Genomic DNA, 19,913 nt, shown 5'->3' with positions numbered 1-19,913 from the left:
TACGTTTTTGCATTTAGCACACTTCTCTAGAACTGTTGTATGTAAGATCATGAGAGTTGATCGTTGTATTGATCTTGAAGGTCTGGATCATCACAGGCAAAACGAAGTCGCACGGACCTTCTCACGATCCATTGATTCGCAGGGACCTTCTCACGATCCATCGATTACATTAATTTTTTTTATTTAGTTCAGTTTCTCTGACGCAGCTACATGTATAATCATAAAAGTAACTAATCATGATGAATATTTATCATCATGGATAAATTAGATTACATTGACCTACTTTTCTTGCTGTAGTGAAGTTTCGAGGTTTGTGAACTATGCCGCTGTGCCATTATTAGGAATGCACGATATACTTTAGATTATAATGTGCAAATTAAAACAAATTTGGCTTCGATCCACAGACTGACTATATTGAGCCAGCCGTACATTAGAGCCATAACGTCTGTTACTTATCTATGTTACCATGCCTTGACTGCATGCATGCAAAAATGAGTTCATTGTGACGTCATAATATTACCATACGCCATGTACTGATCCTTAGATAGAAAGGGAAAAGCCTAGCAAACGCACAGGAACAAATCAAAATCCTTTTTGTTGTACCTTCCAACCGATTTTAAAAACGTAAAACATCAAGGATATAAAAAAAAATGCACACAACTTTTTTTCCTTTAATTTATTTATAATTTCCAATCTGATTGTCGCCATGGGGTCCCTAACACTGTTAATTTCAACGCAAATGGAAGCTCCTGATGTAAACAAGAAGTAAGAGTGCTCGCTGTTCATTTCGAGTTTTTATAATGGTTTATTTCAGCAAAAACTATGTCGTCTGCGTCCAATATCTGCAATGTCTGGTTATACTATTTCTTAAACAAATTGAACAAACAAATAGGAGGAACTCTTGTATACATGTGTTCAAGCAGATCCATGCCATGCATCTCTTATGGAATTATTGAGATTTTTTAAAACAGTGGACAACATCACATATGTTGCTTGAAAATACAGACTGTCCCAAGCAAACAATGGAGACCGTATTGCTAAAGAAACTCCCATTTGGATCGAAAGGCCAACACATTGACATTGTTTGTGACCCCCTGGCGACAATCAGAAATTATAAATCAATGAATGAAACTGATAAGCTTTGTGTATTGTTTATATCCTTGATGCCTTTTGTTTTTAAAATCGGTGGTGGGGGGGATACAAACAAACGGGATGGTATGAGAATACTATAGTCTTGTTCCGTTCCGTCTGAGATAATCAGGTGTGCATATTCTAAGATTGGCGTATCCTTGACGTCATGTACATTATGGCGTTATAATCTCTATGATGTAAACACTTTCTCAAAACATGAGTTCAAAAGATATCGTGTTGATGCTGTTGTTGTTGTGGGTTTATCACCATTTGCAGCGCATGATAGGCTATACTTGGTGGTTGGCGGCCAGTTTAAATGGTAGAGGAAGCACCCGGAGAAACCCTGATAAAACCCACAGACTCATGGGAGGCTGCTGGCAAGCTTCCTCATATACTAATATTTGAGCCCTAGACTCTAACCCACGCGGACAGAGTTGAGATGGCAGTGATAGGTAAAGGCGCGTGTATTGACCACACGGCCTTCCAGGGTCCCTGCGAATAAACCACAAAGGGTTGTGTTTTTGACCATCTACACACGAACATCTCGCTCGCCCATTGGCTATGCAGTTTCATGCTGGCGTCTTATTACTTCTTTATGAACGTTACTGTTGATGACAACATGTATTTGTTGTGAAGATCAAAATATTTTTTTCTGTGTGATAAAAACAGGACCAAAACAGGTTGATGATAGAATTTTATGTACATCGAACAAACATTATTCTTTTGTCAAATTATGTATTTTACTACAGATTTATACTTTGTTATTTTTGTAATGCAATTGATAACACTTCTTTTCTTCAGAACTTATGTATTTCCTTAGGCTGATGTTCATTTCCAATACCCGTATTGGATCTGTATTTGTTTCCATCATTTTTTTTTTTATACATCTGGTACTAGATATTATATATGTGCATGTTTGTCGCATTAGTTCCATCTGCCTGTATTGGACATTCTCTTGTCTTGTTAGATTCTACATATTTGCGTTGTATTATGTAAGTACTGGCATTAGAGTGTCTTGGTTGTGTTTTAGTTGTTTCATTTCTATTTGTTCATTCTTGCGTGATTTCTTGTATCTGGATTTCTTTCACGCTTTACCATGTACTGTCATTTCTTGATCACGCTTGTGTGTTAATGATATCGAATTATTAATTTATATGCGTTTTTTAATAGATACATTCAAAATTATTATTGGTAATAATTCATTGTTCTATATGAGATCGCAACAAAGTCCATCGACTGAAGTATAACTTATCAGTTTTGACATGGAAATAAACTTAACAATTCATATATATATATATATAATATCGTCGTATTGTTACACATACATTATTTAGTACTGATTTAATATTTATACATGCTAAATGCAAATAAAAATTATCATCATTATTACAAATTATTAATTTTCATAATCTTTAAGAAAGCAGTTAACTTTAATTCTCATTTTTGTTAATGCAACATAATATGCAATTGAAAAAAGTATATATATATATACATATATATATATATATTCTTGCAGTCCCTGGAGATTGGTCGCCATGGAGTCCTTGGTCTTTATGTTCTCTTACATGTGGAGGGGGCCTGCGTGACCGATCAAGAATCTGTGACATGCAGTCATATGGTAATCTGACAACTGACTGCATTGGAAATAGCTCCGAGATTGCAAGCTGTCATACATTTTCATGTAGACCCCTCGGTAAGTGGTGTCTTTAAATGGACATATTTAAAAATATTACTGTAATAAGGACGTAAAGAGGAACAGTACTTGATACATCTTCACTATGATCCTGATGGTCGAATTGCTTACACAAATAACAACAAAGTGTGAGAACCATTTAAATCAGAAGAAGAAAAAAACATTAAAATAAAAATATGCTGAATTGAAAAAATACTACACAAGCAAACAAGAAAAAGATTTCCCTGCAGAAGGGACAATTATACAGTGTTGACATGGATGAAATTACAACGATTGATAAGAATGCATCTTGACAGTAACATATTTGTTGTTTCTCAAAAACTTTTCAAAGAAAGTAAACACAAAACGACCCGAAATGACATACCCGGTGCTTTGAGACAAATCTGTCAAGCTAGAAAGCCTGACAACATACAGCTTCATCAAGGAAAAGAGTTTTACAAGAGGAAACTTAATGAGTTTGTAGAAAAGGAAATAATTCATAGTTTTAAATTTATTTAGACAAAAATGCAAGATTCTCGCTAAATATATTTAGTAATTAGTAAAGTGACATTAAGAATAAAACTTTTGTTGGAAATCCCAACACAAGTTTCTTTAAGAAATTAGTAAAGCAAATAATTGATTTCATAACATCTAGAAGCAATATGAGAAAATGACAGCGAATGAATAGTTTACTTATCTCATGGGAAAACATTGTATGTATGTATGTATGTATCTATGTATGTATGCAATCATGCATGCATGTCTGCCCACCTGTTTGTATGTACGTACGTATTTATGTATATATGTATGTTGAGTATGGTGTGTATGTATGTATGTATACATGTATGTATGTATGTATGTATGTATGTATGTATGTATGTAAGTATGTATGTATGTATGTATGTATGTATGTATGTAGGCATGTATGTATTTATGTATGTATGTATTAATGTCTGTATGTATGTATGCAATCATGCATGCATGTCTGCCCACCTGTCTGTATGTACGTACGTATTTATGTATATATGTATGTTTATTATGGTGTGTATGTATGTATACATGTATGTATGTATGTAAACATATATAAGTGGGTAAGCAGGCATATAAACGAAGAGCTAAAAAATAATATGTTTATCTATCTTTTCAAAGCAATCCATTGTTCCGATTGGGCAGCAAAAGGCTTGTCCCAGAGCTGCATGGCTGACATTGATCCCGATGGACCTGGCTTGTACTTCTTTCCAGTACAAGTAGAGTGCGACTTTGACTCTAAACCAGGAAAAGCTATCACTGTCCTCCGTGAGTATGTACTCTATAACATGTCTTTCTACATAGGCAGTCAGGCTTATTCGTGACTAGTGAATAGACTTGTACGAGATTGGTGAATATGCCTATACGAGACTGGTGAATTGGCTTATACGTCATTTGTGAATAGACTTGTACAAGACTGGTGAATAGACGTAGGGCAGGCCTTAGGCCGATTGGACCGATGTGGCCCCCCCGCGCTCACAGGCCCCCTCCCCCCAACGCGTTAATAATGTTTAAAAACATTATTAGGAAAGAGCTACATAGGGTTGTGTTCTTACAGTGCTTCGTAAACCTGCTTAGTGAAATAGTCTACGAATTTGCAAGTCATATCAAGCAATATCAAACCCACTAGGGCATTTTGTTTCATGCACCTTACTATGTTTAATGTGAGGTCTGTTGTATTTGCAGATCACGACTCAGAAGATCGGATCCAGGTCAAAGGCTATGAAGGGGCCGGAGAATACCAGATCTTACTAACATACGACATTGGTTGGGCGGCCGCAATAAAAGTAGTCGATTCATCCGCTGAGTGTATGCAGTACATGAAATGGGAATGTTTCGCTGCAGTCATTCATAATCCTAATAATGAAGAAGTGCTTACTACCTTCTGGAAAAATCGCACCGAGGGAGTTGCGAATTATTTTGGCGGTGCAGAACCAGGAAGCGGTAAATGCGCTTGCGGTATGACCAACTCGTGCGCAAATGAAACCAAGCGATGTAATTGTGACAACAACGATTACGTGTGGCGGTTTGACGATGGCTTTATTACCGATAAGTCTGAGCTCCCCATGCACTCATTTTATGCGGGTGATACCGGTAAGTTATTGTTGTTTTTGTTTTTTAAAATTTTAATTTTCAGCTGCTTAATACGCGGATGTTTGGGAATTTCTTTCGAATCATAAGTGTTTATCCGTTTTTGGTTAATTAATTTATTGTACCATATTTTTGGCACGGTAAAATACGTTTTCATGGGTAAAAGTGATGACATTGCGCGTCTAAAAAGACCACACTTATCTGAGAGTGGTGATAATAATACCGTTTGTATAGTAAATAAGTTAATTGACATCAAATACATTTTTAACACAAGTGTAACTATAGATCAATTACAATTTACAACACCTTCCTAGATAAAGAGCATTGATTTTCATTTTCCTTAATACGATATTCTAAAAAAATGAAAAATTATATTATTAATAAAAATAACCTGGCATATCATTAAACGCTGAACATGCCAAGATATTACTTTTAGACTTTGACATAAAACAACAAATAGTACAGAAGTTTAGACTGCTATTCGTTATTTACGATATGAATTCAAGATGGCCGCTATCGCTTAACCGGCTTGAAGCATCTGTTCCGTTTTTTTGTGCCGTTTTCATAATATTTGTGTTTGTTGCCTGTCTTCGTCTCCGTTATTGTATTCATTATGCATTGGCTGTTCAGTTCGTATGTGTTTCTTCATCTCCTTGTTTAGGAAACGAGAACAATTAGACTTTTTCTCAGCTGTCTTGCTCCACTGCTACAACTTCCTTTATTTTTGAACAAACCGCCATCATGTGATGCTCACCAGCCAACCCGTTTATGCTATGATGGACCCTCATTAAGCGCTTTAAATGACCATTCCTTGGCTCTCCACACTACATTGTGCTCTAGACTAAACGAACTGGGACTACATTCATCATTACCTAAATGTAAACAGAAGCGAAAAAAGAAACGTTGTTTTAAAGCTGGCCGGCGTTGAACAGGAAGAAGAATTCCAGTTTTCTCCCTTATGCTCTTTCAGGCTCAACAATTTAAAAATTCGACCGTTAATTTAGATAACCTAATTCAAATCCCTATTAATTCGTCAACCTTTGTGTCAACTATCCAAGAGATACTTCTGCGTATTGCATTATTCAATGCCCAATCAGTAGGACCAACGGAAAAGCGCACAGAAATAGTTAATTTTATCAACGACCACAATATTGATGTCTTTTTCCTGACAGAAACATGGCTAAAAACATCAGGCGATGAGCCCAAGTGTGCGGATCTAACACCCACTGGTTACTCCATCAATTCGTTCCCCCGTGACTCTCGCGCAGGTGGAATTACTGTCATCACAAAGAACTCCATGATCAAACGTCTTAACCACACCATAACATTCAATTTCGACCACACATCGTTTGAACTAGTCCAAACCACACTCACACTGGAGCAAAGGTCAGTCCATTTTTTCTGCCTATACCGTCCTCCTCCTAGTAGAAAAAAACAAGCTGACTGAATCTCTCTTTTTGGAGCAGTTTCCGAATCTCCTGGAGTATGGAAATTCGATAGGTGGCAACCTGATCATTCTTGGAGATTTCAACTTTCACTTTGATTGTCTCGGAAACCCAAACACATAAAAACTCAGAGATTCTATTAATGTTTTCAACCTCAAACAGTCAGTTAACCAACCCACCCATAAACATGGTCACATTTTAGACTGGATTCTTCACAGACCTGATGATAACATTCTACGGTCCTCACTGGTATCCCATGAACTTGCATCAGATCACCTCTGCATTATATGCCATCTTGACGTATCAGTCCCTAACCCTCCACCTTTATCTGCTACTAAGAGAAACCTCCGTATGACAAATAGAACCAAACTAATGCATGACATCCAAGCAAACCTAACAACTTGCTTACCTCCTACAGCAGAACAACTCGATAACTGCCTGCGTTCATTGCTCGACAAACATGCCCCAGCTACCAAGTGCAGAGTATCAATTCAAAAGTGTTCTCCATGGTATAGCAGTGTTAGGGACCAGCTTTGCACTGCTATAAGAGACTGCCGTACAGCTGAGAGGCTTTGGCTTTCCATCAGACTCACTATTCATGAGCAAATCTATGAAGCCGCTAAGAAGAATGTCACAAATATAACCCATGCAGCGAAATCAGCCCACTACACTACTATGATCATGGAAAGTTCCAGCTGCAAAGAGCTCTTCGAGATTACTAACAAGCTAATGTCAATGAACAAATCTACACCACTTCCAACTACCTTCTCTCCAGGCGACCTTCCGGACATGTTTGCAAATTTCTTCCGTGACAAAGTACAAACCATTAGAGATAAGCTTGACACCACAATTTCAATTGACTCGACGTCACCATACAGTTGGGATACAGAATTTGAACGGCAATCATTAGCAGCATTTGAACAGGTCTCTATGGATTTCGTACGTACAATCCTGATGAAGAGTGCATCAGTCATGTGAACTTGATCCAATTCCAACATCACTGCTGCTTGAGTGCTTAGATCCAGTATTGCCTTCACTGACTGATGTTATTAAGACCTCTCTCCCATCATTTTTCAAAACTGCCATTGTAAAGCCTCTGCTGAAAAAACCAACACTAGACCATAACGATTTAAAGAACTACCGCCCAGTTTCTAATCTCTCATTCATATAAAAAAAAATCTTAGAAAAGGTTGTTCTATCCCAGCTTGTATCTCATCTGAATTCAAACAGTCTTTTAGCAATGTACAAGCTGCATATCGCCCTTGCCATAGTACTGAAAGTAGTTAATGACATTCTCTCTGCTTTGGATAGCGGACAGATTATATTCCTCACCCTCCTTGATTTATCTGCAGAATTTGACACAATAGACCATGACATATTACTTCACCGTCTGCAGCACGTATTTGGCATTCATGATACAACCTTACTGTGGTTCAAGTCCTACTTGGTCAACAGGACACAAATTGCGTCTGCAAATGGAATACACTCCAGCCCAGTTGATATATGTTGTGGTGTTCCACAGGGGTCTGTTCTTGGACCTGTTCTCTTCATTGTAAACACTCAGTCGCTCTCAAGTGTCATAGATTATTACCCAGTGTCTCACCAATTGTACGCTGATGACACCCATATATACACATCTAGCCACCCAACTGAAGTTGATGCTACCATCCAAGGTGTAGAGAGGTGTATTTCTGATGTGAAATTATGGATGGCACGTAACAAGCTGCAGATGAATGATGATAAAACTGAGGCCATTCTGATCACAACACAAAGACTTTCTCATTCACATCCTTTACCTCAAACAATAAATATCAGCAACACCAACATTAAATTCACACAATCAGTACAAAACCTAGGTGTTACTCTGGACAGTACTCTCACATTGCACCAACATGTCATGAACATATGCAAGGCTGCATATCTTGAGCTGAGACGCATCAGCTCCATTCGCAAATATCTTTCAGTTGATGCCACTAAAACACTTGTGTGTTCATTAGTAATTTCAAGACTGGACTATTGTAACTCAATTCTGTCTGGTTCATCTTAATATCTACTCCAGAAACCTCAAAAAGTTCAAAACACAGCTGCTAGAATCATACTTAGAGTACCACGATCAGAGCACACCTCCCCGCTGCTCTGTACCCTACACTGGCTATCCATTCGATCCAGAATCAAACAAAATTTGTTCTCTGTGCTACGTTTCACTGACGGACTCTGGTCCAACATACGTATCTGACCTCACCCATGTCTACACACCAGTAAGTTACTTACGCTCCTCTTTTGACAATCGTATCCTCATTATTCCCACTATGAAAATAAAGTCATATGGACAGCGTTCTTTTGCATACCAGGGCCCAGCAACATGGAATGAATTGCCCAATGAACTTAGACACAAAGACACAGCGATACCATTCAAGCGTGCTCTAAAAACTCACTTATTTCGACTGCAAGAATAAACTTAAAGACCTAATAATGTTTCCTACCTTAAATATTCTCAGCATGTTTGTTTTTTATGTTTTCTAATTTCATGGTGTTTGTTTTTGTAATCATATCATTATATGTTTTTTTTATATCTTATAGGTGTTGTCAAATGTTGTAAAGCGCTTAGAGCTTCTAAAGATTAGGCGCTATACAAAGTACTCATTATTATTTTTATTATGTAAATGATAATACTGAAGCAATTCGTTCACGTACTCTTCTTTCTGCAGAGGAGTCAACATTATATTGTTTGTGTTATACTTATGCTGAAATAGAACAAGTGATTAACCATGACTTGGACTGGTCATAATACTAATAGTGGCTTATGACACCGAAAGCTACAAAACGGATGAAATGTTGTTCTGAGAAAGGGCAAATATTCAAGTACGTCATCTATTTTGAGATGGCGAAGTTTACAATATTAATTCTCATAACCACTTCCAGTTTGACGATTCAGCAAGAGTCTAACAGGAACGAACATACTGAAGATAGCGCTAAAATAGAAATCAGAAGCTGGTATTATTGAGAACCTTTAATTTTAAGCTTTCCAAGAAAAACAACGTTTTGAAAATTGTTTCTGATTTGTGATAGACTAGTATAGGAATTTGCCAGTGTAGTTTTCGACGCTTCTAGTGAGGACAATTTGATCAAAATAGAAAGTGTACAGCTTAAAACTGTCCGCATTATGACTGGTTTACCTTGTCATGCATGAAAATAGTGTTTATGAAGTTTTTATTCGTTTGCGAGAAAGGAGAACCAGTCAAAAACCATTAACTTTCTATAGGATTATGCACGATGCTACTGCACGTTTTTACATGAATTGATTCCATGTATGTAAGCAAGAAAATCAGATATCCTTCACGGTAATAGATCTGAAAATATTCAGTCTCATTCAGGTATGATCCTTATAAACATCACTGATACTACTCGGTCTCAATTTATGGGAAAACATTTCAGATGATATACGTCATGTTAGGTCGCTAGGGGAGCTTAAAGGGGGCCAAAAAAACCAACCTGCACAATTTTATTGTAAATAGAAGGATATTTAGTAGTTTGTGTATATAATCTATCCCGACCAATATTTCCAGACTGTAATACTTTCAAAACCATTAGGCATACTGATAGAAATTTTTCAATTACACAGGCATAGTTGAGCAATAATTACAGCTCCCTAAGTCAGTACATCTAAGTGACACCCCTATCCATTATGTGGAGAAGGCGCCAAAACTAATAGACAATATTTGTTTTCATGTAGAAGGTTTGCTAATCAAAGACGAATATGATTACTTTAACAAACTAATTAATTTAAATTTGGATTCATCATTAAGAGGGCATCCAAAGTTAACTAGAGCTCAAAATCCAATGATAGGTTTTTCAGTACAAAAATAATACAATCACGAAATGGTTCGATCGCAGCAATGTTTGTATCTCTTTCTGTATCTCTCACATTTGATATAAAATATTCTATTTTCTACCTTTCTTCTTTGCTTTTCTAACATTATCTCATTTCTATATCGCTACTGCATGATTGTTTTACGAAATTATTTTTTGTTCATAAGTTAGTCATTTAAAAAAGTTTTGTATTAGAAAGAATTATTTGTATGGGAAAGCGATAATAAGTTGCTGCAACGTTTTATCCGATCCCGAATTGCATGGCATACAAGAAAAGTGTTTTTAAAACCAAACCTTTTAATTTCGATGATTTATCACTTGAGAAAATTAATTTATAGTGTATGCTTCAAAACAATACGACATAAATTAAGACTCAAGTTAAAAGAAAATTGTTGTCGGTCGAAGGAGAAGCAGATTAAACAAATCAATGTGCTTAAAAGATTGTGCTAATATCAGTAACATGAAGTCAATATCATGTGCACAAGGTGATAATAAATTCTGCAAGAGACCAGTTCAAAGCACTCTAGAAATTATACGACGTTTCGTCGTCAAATCTGGAAATCTTTGGATATGAACTGTGTATTTACTTTTAAAACTGTTTTGTTTGCTTTAAATACAACCTACTGATGATCGAATTCAGAAATAAATCTCTTTGAAAGAAACCCAAGCAGCAAGATGATCCTTAAAGACGATCGTTGCTGTGGCATATCCATAGAGATCGATTATATTTTTGAAAGTTTCAACTTTCTTATTTTTATGGTTCAACATTATTTTGCCATCATGTAAGGCAGTAGATGTCCTCCAAGTACTTGAAATTGTTAGCTGTTCAGTATTTGTCTACTAAAGCGTACAATTAACGTCCTGTATAATTTCATTCTTTATTCCTATTACTTTTGGTTAGTATAACTACATGAAAAATGTTTCATATTTTCCAAGCGAATTGGATGTATTCAAACTTTTTACGAAAAGAGGTCTGTGGTCACCGAAAGTTTACCATTTGAGCCATCATTAATCATTGTATTCTTCCCAATTGCTACCAGTAGCAACAACTGGTAAATTCTGTAAACTACACCTACCTTTGCCTAAAATTTAGAACATTATTTATTATGCACAAGGAGCTATATTTTTGCAGACATATGATGAAATATTGTAAACCAGATGGTGTTTTGGTAAATATGATCACATGTGTAATTTGCATTAATATCTCACATATCGGATATTAATATTTAGGATGCTGACCACTTGTCTCGCACACAGTGACGAAAAATCACGCTCCATTTATCCCATGAAATTAAGTTCTTTTCTTAATTTAGCGAGAGGAATCAAATGGAAAACACGTGTTGTATTCAATATTTTGTGACATGGGCAAAACATGGATTGACGGTACGCAAACAGCAGACATAGGTCTGAGTTAGTAAGCTGTTGTCTGAAAATTGGAAAAACGAGGAGTGTCTTTTAAATCGAAGCACACCATTAAGCTAAAACAAGATAAAAGATGGACCATAAAGTATCAAATCATTAATGTCATATTCATATTCCAAGGACCATTTGTAACTAATGGTCTGAATAATAATAAATATAATAATCGTCGTCGTCAACATCATCGTCATCATCATTATTTATTCAGAATCATACAAAGCAGCCAAAGTATGTTGAATTACAATCTTTAGCACAAGTGTAAATACAAAGGAATCATTATTTACACTAGTTTCTTAGATCAATGAATGGTGTTTTACTTTCATTATTACGATAAACTGAAAAAGATTAAAAATTGATTTCATCCTGTAAAGATACCATTGCAAAGATGACTAGTCCTTTAAGTAACACTCCGGTGGCCTAAAGTTGTTGGAACGTCCGCCTCAGATCCAGGAGGTCGCGGGTTCCAACCTTGACCAAGTCAAACCAAAGACTCATAAAAATGGTACTAGCAGCTGCCTCGCTTGGCGCTCAGCATTAAGAGGTTAGTGTAGGATTGGTCTGGCCTGATGTCAGGATAATGTGACTGGGTTGGACATGATACTTCAGCGCTTAACATCACTATAAACTGCCACAATGCACACATTGAAGAAATATACTCAAATTGTTAAAGCTACGTTAAAAATCCAATAAATACACAGACCAGTCCTTCAAGGCCACTCTTATCGGACATGATACAATACTAAGTTTTGTATCTGATTACCCATGCCCTTGCAAACTCCTGTCTCTTCCTTACTCTTTTTTTTTTAGAGTTACATAGGTAGACAAACACCCCTCTCAATATAAATCTGACAAAAAAGACAGGTCAGGAGATTTCCAAAATTTGTTTACATGTGTTGACCTCATAAGAGTGAGGAATTTCATCCACCCGTATTTTAGCAGGCAAATGGACAAAATTTACAAGTATTAAACACATTTACATTTTTTAAATATCAAACTATGCACGTCATCTCATCAGTTCATTCATGTCACAATAACTTGTTGCCATTCATCCTTTACCTATACTTACCACGTGCACTTTTACCAGATCATTGCTGGATTATGTTCGCCTTAGTCCTCGTCATTGTCGTCTTAACACTTAGGAGATGATGTACTGTTACTGGATCCAAATATTTTATGGAGTCAGTCTGAATCTTCCTCAGAATGGAAAATGTATTTTCAGTTCCTGCACTGGAAAGTGACAATGTTAATGCAATTCTGCTGAGTCCACCAAGAAGTTTAAATTGTTTCCTGCCAGTGGGTAGTTTCAGATTAATGACTGCCTGTCTGTCAGAACTCATAAAAACTGGTATTGTCTGGGTCTTATGTTGTTTTAATGTCATTAACATTTTCCACATGAGAAATAAACTTGTACATTATACCATCACATCGTTTGTGACTTTAAGCATATACCTTTGTTGTCACCATTATCATCACTATCACCATTCTTTAATAATGACAATCAAACTGGACAACGATTATCACTTACTAGTATTATAGACGAAGACAATTACCTCATTCATCCTGGGCTTTACTGATTGCAATGACAATTGTAATATGTACCATAGTGTGGTTTGCATTAATGTTTTCAAAGACGTAAATCAAGCCAGTGGTGCTTGTATCAGTTTGTGTGATCCGGTTGTTCATAATAATGTCGAATGCATCTTTTTTCCTTAAAATTGTGGTCGTCGGTCGCGTTTTGCAGATGGTCACTCACGATAGTGAGTTAATATAATGAATTATTATTATTATTATTATTATTATTATTATTATTATTAAATTTAGATTATGATTTGTTAAATACAATAAAATAGTTGATATATGAGTACATTTTGTCCGTTTGCGTGAGTAACGTTTGTGCCATCAGGGAACATTATTTTGACTAGATCGGAAAAATGATCTGCTACCAGAAACGAGAAATTATGTTCGGCTATGAAACTGGCAAATAGTGTATCGGCATGGATAACTTTATATTCGATGCAGATTCAGTGAACATGGGTTTAAGTGATTGGCAACTGCATTGTCGCGATCGATTCAAATGCCTTTATGAGATGGGGCTTCTGCATTACGCTTGATGCCATTCTTCCAACATGACATACTTAAAAATCAGCTTTACAGGAATAGCAAAATGCATATTCGTGTCCCTTTTAGAACTTGATTGCATCCAATGAGATTTTTGTTTCCCACCATGACTGAATTTTGTGGGATATTTCGGTCGATTGAATTTTTGTGTTCTCGCCATGCGAGTTTAGACATGTCGATAAACCTTAAGCGCCAAAGTTAAACCGACCCAGTTTTATGGCACTTGAGTTATTGAGTGATTCAACATCTTGAATCCTGTCTAAATTGGGGCCACGAGTGGCCGAGTGGTCTAAAGCGCTCACCGTTCTGGATCACTGCCATCTCACCTCTGTCTGCGTGAGTTCGAGTCTCAGGCTCTGCTAACGTGGGTACGTGAGAAAGCCTGCCAGTAGCTTCTCTTGGGTCGGTGGTTCTTCCCGGGGTTTTCCAGGGTTCTTCCTCCACCAATTATACTGGCCGCCTTGTATAGCCTATCTTGTGCTGAAAAATGGCGTTAAACCATACAACAACAACCTGTCTAAATTACTTGTTATTATGCACAGGATATACTCTAATCCATATCGACAACGGTAAACACCGAAGCAAAATATAATTTGCAGAGAGAATCAAAGTAATATTTATTATTTTATGCTAACTGAGGTATTTAAGCTCTTTATTAATCCAGCTATACTCGATTATGTTTGTAACCCTCACAGAATTATTTCTGCTTACACGTATATACATTGACAAGCTTCAAATATTGAAGCCAGCTGACACTGCCGACACGATCAGAGGGTGAAATAAGAAATTACATTGTTTTGATCTGATTGCGCGGGTTCAGTTACGTGATCATATTTCATTATTACCATACAAATATTATACTTGAACAAAAATGTTTCAAAAATAAACAAAATTAAATTTGTCACTAAATATTTTGTGTACGTGGGAGATTTCAGTGGGTGAAGAGAGGGACGGGAGACAGCCGAAACTCGGTAAGCTCACGAGAATGCCACTGGAATGAATTAGATAGGCCTGCAATAAAGGCGATTACTCTGGTTACAATATTTGACTGTTGGTATTTCTATGTTACTTCTGTTTTCCTAATGCACACTAGGTAGGGTTGTTTCCAGGCACGAGCCAATTAAATATAATGATCAACAGTAACCTCCCTGGATCAGACCAGTCCTATTGATTTACACCCTTCACCATCGACCACATTATCGGGTCTAGAGCCAGTCACTATCAATAACTCACTGAAGGGATTGTGCGTCTCACTCTTTTGTAGTTTGATAGTGTCATGGACAAACTAGTTTTGAAACTTTTAGAATGGCAATGATTAATGAAGACTAGAGTTTTTTATTTCTTATATAAGAAATTTATTTCACAACGCATACATCAAACCAGTGGTTATTACTGTAAGAACTTAATAAAATCACCAAGATCTTTGGAAATTACTGACGGTCGAAGGAGGAAAAGTTCAAACAAATTCAGTTTGTTTCAGAAGTTTGTGTGTCAACACCATTAACATAATATGTAGGCAATATGTGCATATAACTTTGTACGAGATCAATTAAAAGTAATTCAGAAAGAATACTATTTATTCCTTGTTGAATCCGAAAATTTATGTGGACATCATAAACTGTACTTAATGTTAAAATGGCTTTTAAAAAGAAACCTTACAGCAGTTGAATTCAGAAGAAATATATTTTGGAAGCAAGCCCAATAAAAAAAAGCAGATCCTTGAAGATCATTGTTGCGGTGGCATATCCGTAGAAATGGACTGTACTTTGAGTGTCTACTTTTTAAAGGTCAAACATTAAATACTTTCGAATGCCATAATATGGATTTATCAATTTAGTTTCGGCAGATAGTATTAAACTCGAAATGACAGACACGAGGTTACTGTGGAGTCCATCAAATATTTATCAGAATGAATGCTTCCTTCCTTTAGGTTCAGAAAATATTTTAAAATGATAAATTTTGGGATGTATATCTAAGCTTGGCATATGTTCCTGGCTGCTGAATTTTTAATGTGCTCTATTTTTAATTTAGCATGGGTGTCCATTGAGGCAAAGCAAACCATTGTGTCTTATAAGAAATCGAAGTTGGACCATAAAGTATCATGTAATGAATGAATCCCATAGTCATATTCATTGGACAACTTGCAAATAATAGTTTGAATAAACACTGAGTCAATGTTCCACTAAGTACATAATTCTTTCATCGAATTATTCCCATAAATGTTAAAGCGAAATATCTAAATGGTGATATTTTGTTTCGAATTGCATTTGTTACAATATACTAGCTGACTTCATTTAACTTCAAATTATTTTCTTGTCTACTACTTAAATTTTTTAAAATAAATTTATCTATGCGATATTTACATTTGTATTTTTATAAATATAGATACATTAAGAATAATTTATATGATGAGAATCTATGTGTCGCAATACACTTCACCCTTTTGGTTATACTGGTCAAAGATCAGGACTTGTTCGTAATATTTTACCAGCGGGACAGCTTATATCTATATTTATTCTTCTTAGCAAGGTTGCTAAATAATTATCATCGTCATCGTCATCAGCATCAGTACCATAGATCCTTCATCATTACACAAAAATCATAAATTTACTCCCCGACAATTCTTCTCAACTTCATTTTGAATTTCTACTTGAAAGTTAAAGCCTTCCATAACGGCATACAGTTCCTAAGGTCATTGACGATGGTAATTTAAAGAGATTTTGGCAATATCCAGGAGTTATAATTTATAAATATTGAAATTTTCTTCCAATAAAAGATCCCTAAAATATTATGTGTTCATCATAAATATCGTTTTCGACAGCACAACCAATGAAAGCATCGGTTTAAGTAATGTAAGCCGTGCTATTATTGTTGGTTAATTTATGATCTATTTGATCATGTCAAAATCCCTCATGGCTAATTTCATTGCTGATTCAAAACGTCTTAATAGATTACATTTTCCCAATCTTTCTGAAGGTGGTGCAACTGAGGACGGCTACCGAACCCTTGGATCTGTTCAGTGCTGGGGTCAAACCTAAGTATATATCGGCTTCTGAACCGGACAAGGACGACTGAAGAAGACATTTATCGCATACGAGCACGTGATTGTGGAATAGACCCGTTACCATTGGGTTTGACTCGCCTGGTTTGCAGTATACTGATACCGTATATATATTTGCAACCTAATGCTGATTGGTCTATTTAAAAGATCACATGCTACGTGCGATCATTGTGGTATTTGAAAACTCGCTGTTGTTAGACATAGTTTTTAATATAGTTTAAAAAATTATCAAGTAGGTGCTTAAAATCAATCAGAATAATGTTGTCTTTTAAGATTGTTTCCTTTTATTCAATTTATGTTGCTATCCCCCAACCCTACATTTTTCACCGCACCATATTTCTTCACTTAACGCGTTCGTCTGTATCGCGCGCTTTGCATTTGTATTTAAGGTCGCAGGTAAGTATTTTCTTGCCTTAATAAAGTCATCGATAATGAGCTTTTGAGTTTTTCTTTCTGATCCCGAATACTGTCTCATGTTTTTATTAATCATTTGAAAACTGATTTTCTTTTCTTGTGCACCAACGAATACCAGGTAAGGAAGGAAATGAGTTTGGTATTTTTACGGCTGGGCCTGTGTTTTGCAGCGGCTTTGACGTTGAATTTTGATGACATACCAAAAGCGTGATTGCATAATCTTATTGCGCATTAACACGAGCTTGCACAACTGCACTCCTGTTTGGCTTGCATGGCCATATAACACAATGTGCCGTAAAATCGTTGTCATAATATTACAAATTTAAACAATTCATTTGATCTCGTTCTTTCATGAGCATCAGAAAATATGAAAGTTCAATCTTTTATTGTGCCCTACTTTTTCACGAAAAACCGCGAGCATAATGTTTGCTTTTACGTCGGTCATTCAAACTTTCTTTTCCGCTCTCTATCTTTTAAGCCGTTTGAAATTAATGAATGAAACCTTGTACACTTGTACATTATTATTTGACGGTATGTCATGTACCTGACTAGATGTACTGCCTAAGGGATAAAACTATATATATTTATAAATCGTCACTACAAGTTTCATTATTATTGTTCTGTCTCAAACATTATTGGAGGTACTATTTTCCAAGTCAAGATCATGGTTAGATATCCCAAGTTTTCCAGCATACTTCTATTTGTTTCAATAAAATTAGACTGTTCGAGATTAAGGGACGAAACTTTTAAAACTTTTGTATAATCACTAAAATGTGTGTTGCCTATACAATGCGGATACTATCTTCAAGGCCAAGATTACGATTTCATATTTAAAGTTTTCCGGTCTCTATCTTTAGAGCTGATATCTATTAGGGAACAACTTGATTTTGTTATAAATCATTAGATGGTGTCTTTTGTACACTTAGGTCTTTCTATCTGACGGCTTCTTCTGTAGCACAGCTGAGATGTTACTTTCATACTCACGGTAACTGATTGGTTTCTTCCCCTTGTATGCGCTTGTACATACTTTGAGATAGAGACATAAAACTTCGATACTTTTCGTGTCCGCCAAGCCACTATACGGTATAGGCGGGGTGAAAAACAATCACTGAGTTTGCTTATTGGCTTTATTGTTAAAATGTTTTTAAAAAATTGCTCCATTCAATGAAATTATGAATCATTCAATACCATAGCAAAGTCAGAAACAAAGGCCGCAGATAATTCAAATCCGTTTCTGGAACAAAACACGATTTTACGGTACATCCGTTTGATAACATTGAAACCGTGTGTACATATACAGGTTGTACCATTGCTTATAATTCTACAGATTTACTTACATTTATTTTGATTTTTCTCACCGTTTGGGATTATCTATATACACGATATTTGTTTCTACATATCAGATTTACAGGTGTAAATATCACATTTATGCAGGTATGGAGCTGGAAGAAGGTGCACATATTCTAGGACCCGTTGAGTGTGCCGGCTTCAAGGATTAAGACTCTACGCCTTTTTGTTAAGCTCTAAATTGGTGATTCTTGGTATTGTTATTGTTTCTATTATAGATTAAGCATGATAAAGTTTAATCAAACATGTGATGACTGCAATTTACACACGCACTTTTTTACCCATGCATTGAAACTGTATCAAAGTTTGTGAACATTGATGAACAATAACTATTGATAAACATCAATCTATGAAGCTTTGAAACAAAGAACAATTGTTTTGCCAAAAGAAAGCAACAATAAAAAACATTTTTTTCTGTATTGATCAAGAGTCAAAACATTATAAATAATCAATGGTTTTACAACAATTTACAGACATTATTTATATGCGTGGCTTCTGGATTAAAACGTTGAATTCGATTAACGAACTTGGACGTTGTGATATACAGCACGATTGTATTGAAACTGTTTGCTCATTTTTATTGACTAAGCAAACCTTTAACATCATTGACATTTGTTTAAAATTATTTTCTTCACTTAACATTTATCGATTGCGTAACTATTAGAGTTTTCCTACGTTTGTTATTTCATGTCATTATTTTCTCTATAATGCCGACCTGTCTCTTTGTGTAATTCAGAATTTCGACCAGTTAATCTTGGATGGAACGTGAAATTCAGTTTTCATTGGTAAATGCCCTTTTGACAAAAGCAGATAATTAAAGGATTGTATTATATTCTTTATGTGAAATTCCAACGAAGAAAATAACTGTCGGTTTCTCGAAAGCATTATGTTTGGCATCCTATCCTTTTAAATTAACTGGTTTAAATTTGTGAAAGAGTTATTCTACGTTATTGGACACATAATTTTCTGTTTTTTGCAGGGAGGTTGCAGTTGGAATGCACGCCTTGTTCTTGGCCACTGTATTTTGCCGTACAAGACTGCTATTTCACTGAAACCAGTAGGGAATGTTAAGGAATATGTCACTTATCTGGATGTACATGATAGTTTCCTATTAATGACTGCATTGTATAACATAATATAAATTTTAAAGAGACAGGTCTAATATGTGTTCATTATTAAAGTACTGAAAATGAAATTCTGAATGTGTCAGTAGTTTCTTAATTAAATACCCTGTCGTTTCATATACATGTTTTCAGATTTGCCATCTCTTAATTGAATACCCTGTCGTTTCGTATACATGTTTTCAGATTTGCCATCT

The 19,913-nt window shown here is 35.8% G+C and overlaps 1 protein-coding gene across 1 annotated transcript in view; it reads left to right on the top strand.

Moving 5' to 3' along the window:
* Window positions 1-19,790, top strand: part of LOC149807323 (SCO-spondin-like) — an 89,076-nt gene extending 69,286 nt beyond the window's left edge. Inside the window, exons 18-21 of the mRNA XM_089953944.1 lie at window positions 2,648-2,824; window positions 3,953-4,099; window positions 4,517-4,924; window positions 18,683-19,790. Of these exons, the coding sequence (XP_089810070.1) occupies window positions 2,648-2,824; window positions 3,953-4,099; window positions 4,517-4,924; window positions 18,683-18,747 (797 nt within the window). The 3' untranslated portion in view covers window positions 18,748-19,790. The remainder of the gene's footprint in view (window positions 1-2,647; window positions 2,825-3,952; window positions 4,100-4,516; window positions 4,925-18,682) is intronic.
* Window positions 19,791-19,913: the final 123 nt, after the last annotated feature.

This window comes from Sinohyriopsis cumingii, chromosome 1 (genome assembly GCF_028554795.1).
Source record: "Sinohyriopsis cumingii isolate HCF-2022 chromosome 1, ASM2855479v2, whole genome shotgun sequence".
NCBI classification, from domain to species: domain Eukaryota; kingdom Metazoa; phylum Mollusca; class Bivalvia; order Unionida; family Unionidae; genus Sinohyriopsis; species Sinohyriopsis cumingii.
The sequence above is the reverse complement of the archived record's forward strand: the minus strand, read 5'-3'. Positions and strand labels throughout refer to the sequence as shown.